The sequence below is a fragment of the Pristiophorus japonicus genome, chromosome 3 (genome assembly GCF_044704955.1).
Source record: "Pristiophorus japonicus isolate sPriJap1 chromosome 3, sPriJap1.hap1, whole genome shotgun sequence".
Classification (NCBI taxonomy): Eukaryota; Metazoa; Chordata; class Chondrichthyes; family Pristiophoridae; genus Pristiophorus; species Pristiophorus japonicus.
The window spans coordinates 59,601,974-59,615,299 of record NC_091979.1 but is presented as its reverse complement, the minus strand read 5'-3'; the positions used below and the strand labels follow the sequence as shown (position 1 = coordinate 59,615,299).

Sequence of the window (13,326 nt, the reverse complement as noted above, 5' to 3'; positions counted from 1 at the left end):
AGGATGACATGACATGAGATCATTGCGTGATATCATTGCTAGGTACTGTCACAGAGCCTGATACAGTAGTTACCGACAGATGTAATCATGATTAATTTGATCATTATCATTCTTTACCTAAAGACGTGCACTGTGACCACAGACTTTGAGTACAACATTCCCGGTAAAAGTGAAAGACCTCACATCTGATGATAGTCATTATGATTCTTACAAATCAAATTATATAAAAACATAAGTACATGTAAATAAAGGTAATACTTACTCTTGCGGATCCCACAAGGTTGTTCCATCGTTTGCGGCATTGGTTGCCCTCATGCATCTCGTTGGTCGCCGACGACACCACCTCTGCTATCTCAGCCCATATCTTCTGGTAGGCCTTTGGGGTGGGCTTTCCACGCCCTCACTGTGTCAAATCACCCCAGCTTAACTCGACCTCCTGCAGGAGGGAGGCATTTAGCTCATCCGAGAACCTCCTGGCTCTTCTGCGCCCTCCAATGTGCTCCTCTCCCAGCTCACTGCTCTCGCCAGCGTCAGTCTCCACAGCGTGCTGAGATGCCTCCTCCTCTCCTTCCAATATAGGCCAAATTCACACAAATATGTGGCTGGTAACAGCTAATTTTTGTTTCCCTATTTGCTCTAAAGCTCTAAACTCTCCTTCCTTCCTCCCAAAGCAGCCACACCACACCCATACATGCCTTCAGTCCCTCTGAGCTCCGTCTCTCTCTGTCTCCTCTTCTGTTCATGTCATGATGACCCTTGACCTCCTGAATCACGGGAATCGAGCGTTGCCATGCCGTTGCTAAGGACGGCCGAAAGTCAGCTTGATTTAACGCTACCGCCCATTTCATATCGTTTGCAGTAGCGTCCAATTTCAAAAGTGGAGACTAGGTGCTTTGAGATTGGGCGAGAAGCCAGCAATCTGAAAACCCATTTTTACCGCCCATGCCAAAAATAACGCCCATTTTTGGGTGATATGCACAAAAGTGTAAAATGTAGCCCTATGTGTTTCATGTACAAGGCTCCTCAGATCCATAGCATTTTATAATCTCTCCCTTGCTTTTTTATTTTTCCGACCAAAATGTATAACCTCACATTTTCCCACATCATACTTGATCTGCCAAATTTTTGCCCGCTCACTTAGTCTATCTATATCCCTTTGTAGATTCTTTGCATCCTCCTCACAACTTGCTTTCCCACCTATCTTTATATCATCAGCAAATTTGGTTACATTACACTCGGTCCCTTCATCCAAGTCATTAATATAAATTGTAAATAGTTGAGGCTCCAGCACTGATCCTTGTGTCACCCCACTAGGTACAGTTTGCCAACTTGGAAATGACCCATTTATCCTCACTCTCTTGTTTTCTGTTAGTGAGCCAATCCTCTATCCAGGCTAATATATTACCCCCAACCCCGTGAGCTTTTATCTTGTGCAGTAACCTTTTATATAGCACCTTATCGAATTCTTTCTGAAAATCCAATTCTGAAAATATTTCTCCTCTTTTTATTTTAAATGCAGTTATCTCATTTCTAATCTTATGTTCTGATGTAATGAACATCTATTCTGTTTGCCTGGTTAATACTGAAGCAAAATAATTATTTAATATTCCTGTTATTTCGCTATCACTGCTTGTAATTTTATCCTGATCATCTCTTAATGGCTCTATTGCCATCCTGACTTTCCTTTTTTTTAATTATATGCCTGTAGAATATTTTACTCTTCATTTTTATGTTTCTTGATGATTTAATTTCATAGTTCGTCTTTGCCTTATTTTTTTTATTCTTCTTTCCTAGTCTCTTTTTATTCTCCCTTGTCTTGCTCTCCTCTGCTGTCCATGTAATTAGTCTAGGTCCTTATCCTTGCCCCCAATTTTTCCCTTATTCATGCATCGTGTCTCATTAGTGTTTAGTTTTTCTTGTTTTTAGCTAAATACTTTTTTCCTTGGCTCTGGTGAGCAGTGTTTTAAATGTTTCCCATTGCTGTTCCACATCATTGTTTGCCAATATTGCTGTCCATTTTATTTTCCAAAGTTCTATTCTCAGCCCCTCGAAATCAGCTTTTCTCCAATTTATTTCACTGGTCTTTGTTATGATTATGTCCTTCTCAATTATTATTCGTAACCATACTATATTATGTAATTCGATGTAATAAACCAACTTTTCTATTCAGTCTGAATCAGTGAATTAAAAACATAAATATCATGAGATACTGATCTCCAAACTTAAATCTAAGTAGAAACTGGATCCATTTTAATTTTTATTCATCTTGAACGAACAAACAATTACAAACTTGCTTCTTTTAATTGGATGTTGAAAATATATGGCATGCACACATGATTCAACAGTATATACAAGCTGTTTGCACTACCATGCAAACTGATAGAGATGTGGTAACAAGTCTCAGATTTAATAGTTCATCGTTAAACTTTTTTATTATTTGGATTAATTTAACATAAATTTGATCCTAATGCCATTTTGCCTGTCGAAGTATTCCACTGGTACACAATTTTCCAAAGCAAAAATATTTATTTGGATGAATGAAGCTCAACACATAATACATTAAATCATGTATCAAATTAATTTGCTTGTGAGCATTTCTTCTGTATTATTTAATGTATACCTTCTGAATCAGTATCCAATGTATCTGTGTTTTAATCATTTTGATTTCTGGCCAGGTAGGAAGGTGTTAACTTGCCTAAGTGGATAAATGATGTCGCATTCACCTTGGCAACAAGCACTGTGTCTAAGGCACGTGGCCAAGTTGCCATGGATCCCTGAATCCTGTGCAGTTTATCTCTTGGTCTTGTGACCTAATGGGAAGAGCTAGCAACAGTCTTTGTATGGAGGACAATTCAATTTTGGAGCTTTAAAAGACCAGAAATTAGAAAGATGTAAGATAGTGTCAAAACAGTTCATTTTAAAAGGAGGGTAGAAAATCTAGCGGAAAGGCTGTACAACCTGATAGAAGCATCTTTGTCTTCCTCTTAGCCAAAAAAATAATCCTTAAAAACAAATCAGCAGGACTATAATGAGGACATTGTTTGGATGCAACACAGTAAAGAATTAGGTCTCATGAGGCTAATTCCTGAGAGGTAGGTTGGAGAAGGGTCATCCCTCTGTGAACCAGAAATTGATAGGGTTGCTAGCTGAAGAAAAATCATTCAAAGAGATAAAGGCTGCAGTTGTTTGTTTCAGCTCGGGAGATTCCGGGGGAATAGCAAAGTTTCCTTCTGGATCTTGCAATCTTTATCAGCACAATCCAGATGTACTGAGTAAGAATTTGTGCATTACACAATCTTAAATTTAGATAAGTTCTTGATATTTGAATGTACATTTCATTTATTATGCATTTTGTGAATATACCTATTTTAATTATACTCTTGTATCGACTTTCACTGCGAGACCAGATGAATGCTACGATTGGGACACGCCACTAGATAAATGCATTACATTGTTCAAACTTATTGAAGAGTAAAACCTGGAAATTACTGCCAACATTATGGAGTACCCTGCTGATCTACATTTTCATCAGTAAGAAAATAATTCTGTACTCAATTTTACTAATATTGACATTAAGGTGGGAAGGATGACAAGTAATACCGCTCAGCCTTCACTCTACACGTGTGATGTATTCTTTTAGTTGGTGTAAATTGGTTCTTGAAGCTGAGCCAGCATGTGTTGCCAAAGGAAGTCCCCAGGAAACAAATGCTTTTCACAAAAGATTGTTCCGTATACATAGCACAGTAGGGATTTCATTCAGTAGTCACTAGCATTGGACTTGGTTGAGAAATATGAACAGGAGAAAAAACAGACTACCAGAGATGACCACTGGCACCCGCTTCCAGATTGCAGATATTCACTGAAGCTCTTCCTGTAGGAAATGGCACAGCTTGATTTCTATCTCTGTGCTAAACCTTAGTTCCATGGAATTGGCCAGATGTCTTTTCAATTATCTTTTCCAGGCCTGTAACTTCCACTGTTCCGAAGGCACTGCTCTTTAGTCAAAACGGGATAGTTGTGCATGCGATAATACACCTGTTGTATAGTACAGCAATGCCTCTGCACAATATGGGGTAGAAATTAGTCTAGGCCTGTATTTGAGTATTTAAAAACCCCAGAGGGGCCACTGAAGAATCTTGAGCAGGACAGGCTCGAAGCTGCTCATTGGGAACAAATTTTGTAGACATACCAATTTCTACCCCAATGCCTTTAATGCCCTAGTCCCCATTAAAACAATTATAGAAACATAGAAACATAGAAATTTACAGCACAGAAGGAGGCCATTTCGGCCCAACGTGTCTGTGATGGCCAACAAAGAGCCGCACGGCCCTCGGTCAGCAGCCGTGAAGGTTCCATATAAACCTATGAACAATGAACAATGGCGGACAGGTAAAGAGCACCTAACTCTCTCATCCCTGCTTGTTCCCCTTGCTATGGCCCTCGTCTTCACTCCCTTAAGTTCAAGGGATGCAGATGTGAATGGATGTGATTTAGCCATTCGCCATCAGATCTGGCTGGACTACTTAAAGGACGATCGGGTCCTGCTCTCGCCTGCCAAAACTGTTCACTATTCCAGGATCATTCTGGAATGTAAAGATAACCCCAGCTTCTTTTCTCTACTGCTAACCGTCTTCTTAAACCCCTCGTCCTGTCGCCTCCACCCTTACCTCAAACTGCAAGTGCTAGGAGCTCATGAACTTCTTTGTCTCTAAGATTGAGATCATCCGATCAGCAGCTTCGTTCCCCTAGCCCACCCAGCCAAACTTCCTCTAAGGTGCCCCCCTGCACTAGCTCTGAATCAGTTTCACTCCAATCTTCCCTCATGCCCTCTCCGAGCTCACCTTATCCACGAGACCTATTTACTGCATACACACATACACACTAATGACACCTAGTTGTACCTTTTTCATCATCACTTTCAGTTCAACATCAATCACTCTGCTGTCAGCTTGTCTGAAATCAAATTAAGAATAAGCCAGAACTTTCTACAACTTAACATTGTTAAGACGAATCATTTTATCAGTTCTTGCCAAAACATTGCACCCTAGCTTGATTCCCTCTCCCACCCTGGTTGTTTGTTCATATTGAATCTGACGGTGCTTAACCTTGCTGTCCTGTTTGACCTGGAGTTTGACTTCAAGCCTTGTATCCGATTATCACCAAGACCATTGATTTCCACCTCTTAAACATCGTCCTTCTCGACCCATACCTACCCTCAATTAAACATTTATCCATGCCATTGCCATCCAGGCTAGACATCGTGAATGCTCTCCCTGCCAGTCTCCAGAGTTCAACCCTACAAAGTTCAAAATTGCCCAATGCTCCACTATCTGCATCTTAAGCCATTGCACTATCGCACTGCTTCTTTTTTCCCCAACTTTTATTGGTTACCATTCCCTGAATTCAATGAATTTTAAATCCTTGTCCTCAGTAATAAATCCATTCATGACTTTAACCCTCCTGCACCTCTGCAACCTCCCCCAGCTTCATTGTCCAATCTTCTGACTTTAGACTTCAGTATATTATCCCTTCTGCTTTGCCATCAATGGCAGACTTTTCAGCGAGCTCTGGACTTGATTCTGGAACTCTATCACTGTACTTTCCACCATGCCTTTTTTCTCCCCTCTTCCAAAACTCTCCTCACAGCTTAGTTGTTTTGCTATGCTTTTAGCCACCACCCCTAGTTATTCTTCTATTGCTGCTTAGCATTGCTTTCTCTTCTGACATACTTTGGCATGGTTGTTACGCTATATCAATGCAAATTGTTGTTGAGACAAAATTACTCTGATGAGGTGCATTATCTATGAATATTAATCATACCTGTGTCTTTACACTTAAACTCTGAATTGGAGTCGCAGGTTCTTGTGTTTCCATCACAGCTGACTTCGTCACTGCCATCTTCACAGTCCCAGTCCCCATCGCAATGCCATCGCAGTGGAACACAATTACCATCCATATAACACTGAAATTGTTTTCTGTGACAACCACCAGGTGGCCTTGTGGCTGTTGGGACAATACAAACAATACATTTACCAATGCAATTATTTGAGGGGAAAACATGATGAAAAGACCATGGTAATTATATTAATTATACTTTTTTCAGTACTTTAATTATACTTTCTTCAGTACTTAATTTGCCCAGCACCCTATACCTTTGCGTTTTCATAGAAAACATAGAAACATAGAAAATAGGTGCAGGAGTAGGCCATTCGGCCCTTCTAGCCTGCACCGCCATTCAATGAGTTCATGGCTGAACATTCAACTTCAGTACCCCATTCCTGCTTTCTCGCCATACCCCTTGATCCCCCTAGTAGTAAGGACCTCATCTAACTCCTTTTTGAATATATTTAGTGAATTGGCCTCAACAACTTTCTGTGGTAGAGAATTCCACAGGTTCACCACTCTCTGGGTGAAGAAGTTTCTCCGCATCTCGGTCCTAAATGGCTTACCCCTTATCCTTAGACTGTGACCTCTGGTTCTGGACTTCCCCAACATTGGGAACATTCTTCCTGCATCTAACCTGTCTAACCCCGTCAGAATTTTAAATGTTTCTATGAGGTCCCCTCTCATTCTTCTGAACTCCAGTGAATACAAGCCCAGTTGATCCAGTCTTTCTTGATAGGTCAGTCCCTCCATCCCGGGAATCAGTCTGGTGAACCTTCGCTGCACTCCCTCAATAGCAAGAATGTCTTTCCTCAGGTTAGGAGACCAAAACTGTACACAACACTCCAGGTGTGGCCTCACCAATGCCCTGTACAACTGTAGCAACACCTCCCTGCCCCTGTACTCAAATCCCCTTGCTATGAAGGCCAACATGCCATTTGCTTTCTTAACCGCCTGCTGCACCTGCATGCCAACCTTCAATGACTGATGTACCATGACACCCAGGTCTCTTTGCACCTCCCCTTTTCCTAATCTGTCACCATTCAGATAATAGTCTGTCTCTCTGTTTTTACCACCAAAGTGGATAACCTCACATTTATCCACATTATACTTCATCTGCCATGCATTTGCCCACTCACCTAACCTATCCAAGTTGCTCTGCAGCCTCACAGCATCCTCCTCGCAGCTCACACTGCCATCCAACTTAGTGTCATCCGCAAATTTGGAGATACTACATTTAATCCCCTCATCTAAATCATTAATGTATAGTGTAAACAGCTGGGGCCCCAGCACAGAACCTTGCGGTACCCCACTAGTCACTGCCTGCCATTCTGAAAAGTACCCATTTACTCCTACTCTTTGCTTCCTGTCTGACAACCAGTTCTCAATCCATGTCAGTACACTACCCCCAATCCCATGTGCTCTAACTTTGCACATCAATCTCTTGTGTGGGACCTTGTCGAAAGCCTTCTGAAAGTCCAAATATACCACATCAACTGGTTCTCCCTTGTCCACTCTACTGGAAACATCCTCAAAAAATTCCAGAAGATTTGTCAAGCATGATTTCCCTTTCACAAATCCATGCTGACTTGGACCTATCATGTCACCTCTTTCCAAATGCACTGCGATGACATCCTTAATAATTGATTCCATCATTTTACCCACTACCGATGTCAGGCTGACCGGTCTATAATTCCCTGCTTTCTCTCTCCCTCCTTTTTTAAAAAGTGGGGTTACATTGGCTACCCTCCACTCGAGAGGAACTGATCCAGAGTCAATGGAATGTTGGAAAATGACTGTCAACGCATCCACTATTTCCAAGGCCACCTCCTTAAGTACTCTGGGATGCAGTCCATCAGGCCCTGGGGATTTATCGGCCTTCAATCCCATCAATTTCCCCAACACAATTTCCCAGCTAATAAGGATTTCCCTCAGTTCCTCCTCCTTACTAGCCCCACCGACCCCTTTTATAACCGGAAGGTTGTTCGTGTCCTCCTTCGTGAATACCGAACCAAAGTACTTGTTCAATTGGTCCGCCATTTCTTTGTTCCCCGTTATGACTTCCCCTGATTCTGACTGCAGGGGACCTACGTTTGTCTTTACTAACCTTTTTCTCTTTACATATCTATAGAAACTTTTGCAATCCGTCTTAATGTTCCCTATAAGCTTCTTCTCATACTCCATTTTCCCTGCCCTAATCAAACCCTTTGTCCTCCTCTGCTGAGTTCTGTTGAGCTGTGCCTGTGGTCTGGGAGACTATATCAAAATGGAATGCGTCAGTCGAAGTTCGTTGGTGTAGGAATTAAAATATTTATTTACACATAAAGTTAAAAACCACAAATGTTAATTGAAACAAAAGTGTTCACTGTTTAAGATAAACATTTCTCAGCTATGTCTAATACTGCAGGCCAGAGGAATAAGTTATTGGAAATTTACATTTTTTAAAGACAAGAACAAACTCCGAATACTTCAATAATATGTATTCTGAATTTTTACAGGGCACAGTAAAACAGATTTAATAATGATTTCAGAACTCTTTGCCACTTGCCTAATAATAGATATGTTAACAGTTGTTAAATCCTTTATTTGGAGCACAAGGACATGTTCTTTTTTCTTACGGCTATTACTAGGAACCCACAGACTGCTTTGTCAAGCTGTTACAATGAAATCTGCACAAATGGCCCATGAGTACCTTGACAGTGTGACTCGGACAGCATTATGATGTCTTAAATAGCCCCCATCGTCAATGACTGTGCAGAGCAAGAAACTAATTAAGCAGAATAAAAAGTCGTGTAAAATAGAGATGCCTTGTTTTATGCATATGTGACAAACAACATAGCCTTGTAATAGTTCAATCAATCATTCATGCATGAACCCACATGATGTTCAATTCATTTGTATAACACACATATAGCCTTCCACTCTATGGAACAAAAAATGAAATATTATTCTGTAATATTCCACTGGCAGATTTACCTTCAATTCTCCTCTCATCCACAACAGCTCTTTGCCATTGTGGAAATCCCCAAATCAACTAAATGGGGATTTAGTATGATTAATACAACTTGTTGAAGCACAAAATGCTATACAATTACTTACCTGGTTAAGAAGCAAGTTAAGACTTTTAGCTTGAAAAATGTATTATTTCAATAATGTATAAATATTCTTTTAAATCAGTTTCATTTTCTAGTTAAACTGCATGCAGATGTAGGTGTGCTATATGTTGTCTGTAAGCTTACTTATTTCAGAACTAGCATTCCTGGTATAGACATTTCATTAAGAAATATCTAATCGTATTTTCAACCACTATTTGTTCATTTTTCAAACACTCTTCAAGTTGAAAGTTCAATAGCTCCAGGGTTAATATTAGATATATTTTCAACTTGCTGTCAGACAGAGAACAGGCATTGTGAATTGGCCACCTGTCATAGAAACCACCTGATTTCTCATTTCCATTGATTTGAATGGAAATGAAAATCGACCGCATTCTATAATGGTTGACCGATTCGTAACGCCAATTTTATTCGCAGGTAGCAAATTGAAAATCTTCACCAAGATTCGTTAGACAGTGTTGAACTGCCCCCGAAGGGAGGTAAAACCCATCCTGCATGACAGTAGGAATAATGAAATGCTTTCCATACTTATAATAGTCACGACCAAAGTAACAATAAATTATGAAGATAAATGTATATAGATCATGTGTTCTGAGAGCAAGGAAGGCACATGGCGATAAATTTGTGACTTTATACTTATGACACCATAAAATATCACAAATCAGCTTTAAAGATTGAATTTTAATGTACTAGGTAGAGAACACTATGCCATGGTTATTGCTGAGATAATGCTTGTGAGTTATTTGGCCAACCTGAAGCGAAGTTATTTCTCATTGCTTGTCAATATATATTCTCTATTCAATTTTGAAGACATAAGGTAATCATCATCATCATCATAGGCAGTCCCTCAGAATCGAAGAAGACTTGTTTCCACTCTAAAAATGAGTCCTTAGGTGGCTGAACAGTCCAATATGAGAACCACAGTCCCTGTCACAGGTGAGGGAAAGGGTGGGTGGGACAGGTTTGCTGCATGCTCTTTCCACTGCCTGCATTTGATTTCTGCATGCTCTCGGCAATGAGACGCAAGGTGCTCAGAGCCCTTCCAGACACACTTCCTCCACTTAGGGCGGTCTTTGGCCAGGGACTCCCAGGTGTCAGTGGGGATGTTGCACTTTTTCAACGAGGCTTTGAGGATGTCCCTGTCATGTTTCCTCTGCCCACCTTTGGCTCATTTGCCATGAAGGAGTTCCAAGTAGAGCGCTTGCTTTGGGAGACTCGTGTTTGCGAACGATGTGGCCTGCCCAGCGTAGCTGATCAAGTGTGGTCAGTGCTTCAACACTGGGGGTTTTGGCCTGGTCGAGGACGCTAATGTTGGTGCATCTGTCTTCCCAGGGGATTTGTAGCATCTTGCGGCGGCATCGTTGGTGGTATTTCTCCAGCGACTTGAGGTGTCTCTGAGCCATACAGGAGGGCGGGTATTACTACAGCCCTGTAGACCATGAGCTTGGTGGCAGTTTTGAGGGCCTGGTCTTTGAACACTCTTTTCTTCAGGCGGCCGAAGACTGCACTGGTATACTGGAGGCGATGTTGAATCTCGTCGTCAATGTCTGCCCTTGTTGATAAGAGGCTCCTGAGGTATGGGAAATGGTCCACCTTGTCCATGGCCACGTCGTGGATCTTGATGTCTGTGCGGCAAGGACAGGCTAGTGGAGTACATTTATCTTCCGGAAGTTTAGCATAAAGCCCATGCATTCATATCCCTTGGAAAATACATCGACTATGTCCAGGAGTTCAGCCTCTGTATGTGCGCAGACGCAGGTGTCGTCCGTGTTCTGCAGCTCAACGACAGAGGTTTGGGTGGTCTTGGACCTGGCCTGGAGATGGCGAAGGTTGAGCAGGTTCTCACTGTTCTGTAGTTTCGTTCCATTCCAGCGGGGAGCTTGTTGCCTGTGAGGTGGAGCATGACAGCGAGGAAGATTGAGAAGAGGGTTGGGGTGATGACGCAGCCCTGTTTGACCTCGGTCCGGATGTGAATTGGGTCTGTAATGGATCCGTTGGTAAGGATCATGGGTCGCATGTCATCGTGGAGCAGGTGGGGGATGATGACGAACTTTTGGGGGCGAAATGGAGGAGGATGCTCCATAGACCCTCACAGCTGGCATTGTCAAAGGCCTTTGTAAGGTCATACTCAACCTACATCTCTGGATGGATATTTTCAGTTAATTCATGAGAAATACCTTAATAAGTCACTTGTAAGTTTGGCATTCTTAAGTTATGTTTCTCTTCACTCAACAACAATGTTTGTTTATTTAGCACATTTAACATAGTAAAACGTCTCAATTTGCTTCACAGGTGTGTTATAAAACAAAATTTGACACCGAGGCACATAAGGAGATAGAAGGGCAGATAACCAAAAGGTTATTCAAAAAGGTAGGTTTTAAGATGCATCTTAAAAGAGGGAAGAGAGGTAGAGAGGTTTAGTGAGGGAATTCCAGAGCATGGGTCCTTGGTAGCTGAAGGCATGGCCACTGATGGTTGAGGGATTAAAATCAGGGATGCTCAAGAGGTCAGAATTAGAGGAGTGCAGCTATCTCGGAGGGTTTGGGGTTGGAGGAGATTACAGAGATTACAGGGGGTGAGCTATGGATGGATTTGAAAACAATAATGAGAATTTTAAAATTGAGGCCTTGCTGAACCGAAAACCAAGGTAGATCAATGAACACAGGGATGATGGGCGAACGGGACTTGGTGCGAGTTAGGATTTAGGCAGCAGAGTTTTGGATGACCTCAAATTTACGGAGGGTATAACATGGGAAATTGGCCAGGTGTACCTTGATAAAATTGATATTTAACAGGTTTTCATTGGGTAGCTTTTATTTAATATGTTGAAACAATAAATTTAAGCACGTACAAAAGTACAATACTGCAGATGCTGGAAATCTGAAATAAAAACAGAAAATGCTGGAAACACTCAGCAGATTAGGCAGCATCTGTGGAGAGAGAAACAGAGTTAACATTTCAGGTCGATGACCTTTCTTTAGAACTGGAAAATGTTAGAGATATATCAGGTTTTAAGCAAGTACAGAGGCAGGGAAAGGGGAAGGGGGAGGGAAGATCTGTGATAAAGTGGAGAGATTAAATGACAAAGGGGATGATGGTGCAAGGAGAAAGGGAATGGTAATGGGACAAGTAAAGAAACAAAAGATGGGTCTAGAGGAGGTGTAAATGGGAATATCAGAATTACCAGCAATAGCTGCCGTCTGAAAAAATGGGGTCAAAGGTTATGACCTGAAATTGTTGAACTCGATGTTGAGGCTGCAAAACACTTCAGAATTTATTTTGTTATAGAAACATAGAAACACAGAAAATAGGTGCAGGAGTAGGCCATTCGGCCCTTCTAGCCTACACCGCCATTCAATGAGTTCATGGCTGAACATGCAACTTCAGTACCCCATTCCTGCTTTCTCGCCATACCCTTGATCCCCCAAGTAATAAGGACTTCATCTAACTCCCTTTTGAATATATTTAGTGAATTGGCCTCAACAACTTTCTCTGTGGTAGAGAATTCCACAGGTTCACCACTCTCTGGGTGAAGAAGTTTCTCCTCATCTCGGTCCTAAATGGCTTACCCCTTATCCTTAGACTGTGACCCCTGGTTCTGGACTTCCCCAACATTGGGAACATTCTTCCTGCATCTAACCTGTCTAAACCCGTCAGAATTTTAAACGTTTCTATGAGGTCCCCTCTCATTCTTCTGAACTCCAGTGAATACAAGCCCAGTTGATCCAGTCTTTCTTGATAGGTCAGTCCCACCATCCCGGGAATCAGTCTGGTGAACCTTTGCTGCACTCTCTCAATAGCAAGAATGTCCTTCCTCAAGTTAGGAGACCAAAACTGTACACAATACTCCAGGTGTGGCCTCACCAAGGCCCTGTACAACTGTAGCAACACCTCCCTGCCCCTGTACTCAAATCCCCTCGCTATAAAGGCCAACATGCCATTTGCTTTCTTAACCGCCTGCTGTACCTGCATGCCAACCTTCAATGACTGATGTACCATGACACCCAGGTCTCGTTGCACCTCCCCTTTTCCTAATCTGTCACCATTTAGATAATAGTCTGTCTCTCTATTTTTACCACCAAAGTGGATAACCTCACATTTATCCACATTATACTTCATCTGCCATGCATTTGCCCACTCACCTAACCTATCCAAGTCACTCTGCAGCCTCATAGCATCCTCCTCGCAGCTCACACTGCCACCCAACTTAGTGTCATCCGCAAATTTGGAGATACTACATTTAAGCCCCTCGTCTAAATCATTAATGTACAGTGTAAACAGCTGGGGCCCCAGCACAGAACCTTGCGGTACCCCACTAGTCACTGCCTGC

At 41.9% G+C, this 13,326-nt stretch overlaps 1 protein-coding gene across 1 annotated transcript in view; it reads right to left on the bottom strand.

Moving 5' to 3' along the window:
* LOC139253819 (low-density lipoprotein receptor-related protein 1-like) overlaps positions 1-13,326 on the bottom strand; it is a 2,398,725-nt gene that overhangs the window by 1,125,501 nt on the left and 1,259,898 nt on the right. Inside the window, exon 22 of the mRNA XM_070873585.1 lies at positions 5,821-6,003. Coding sequence (XP_070729686.1) covers positions 5,821-6,003 — 183 coding nt within the window. The remainder of the gene's footprint in view (positions 1-5,820; positions 6,004-13,326) is intronic.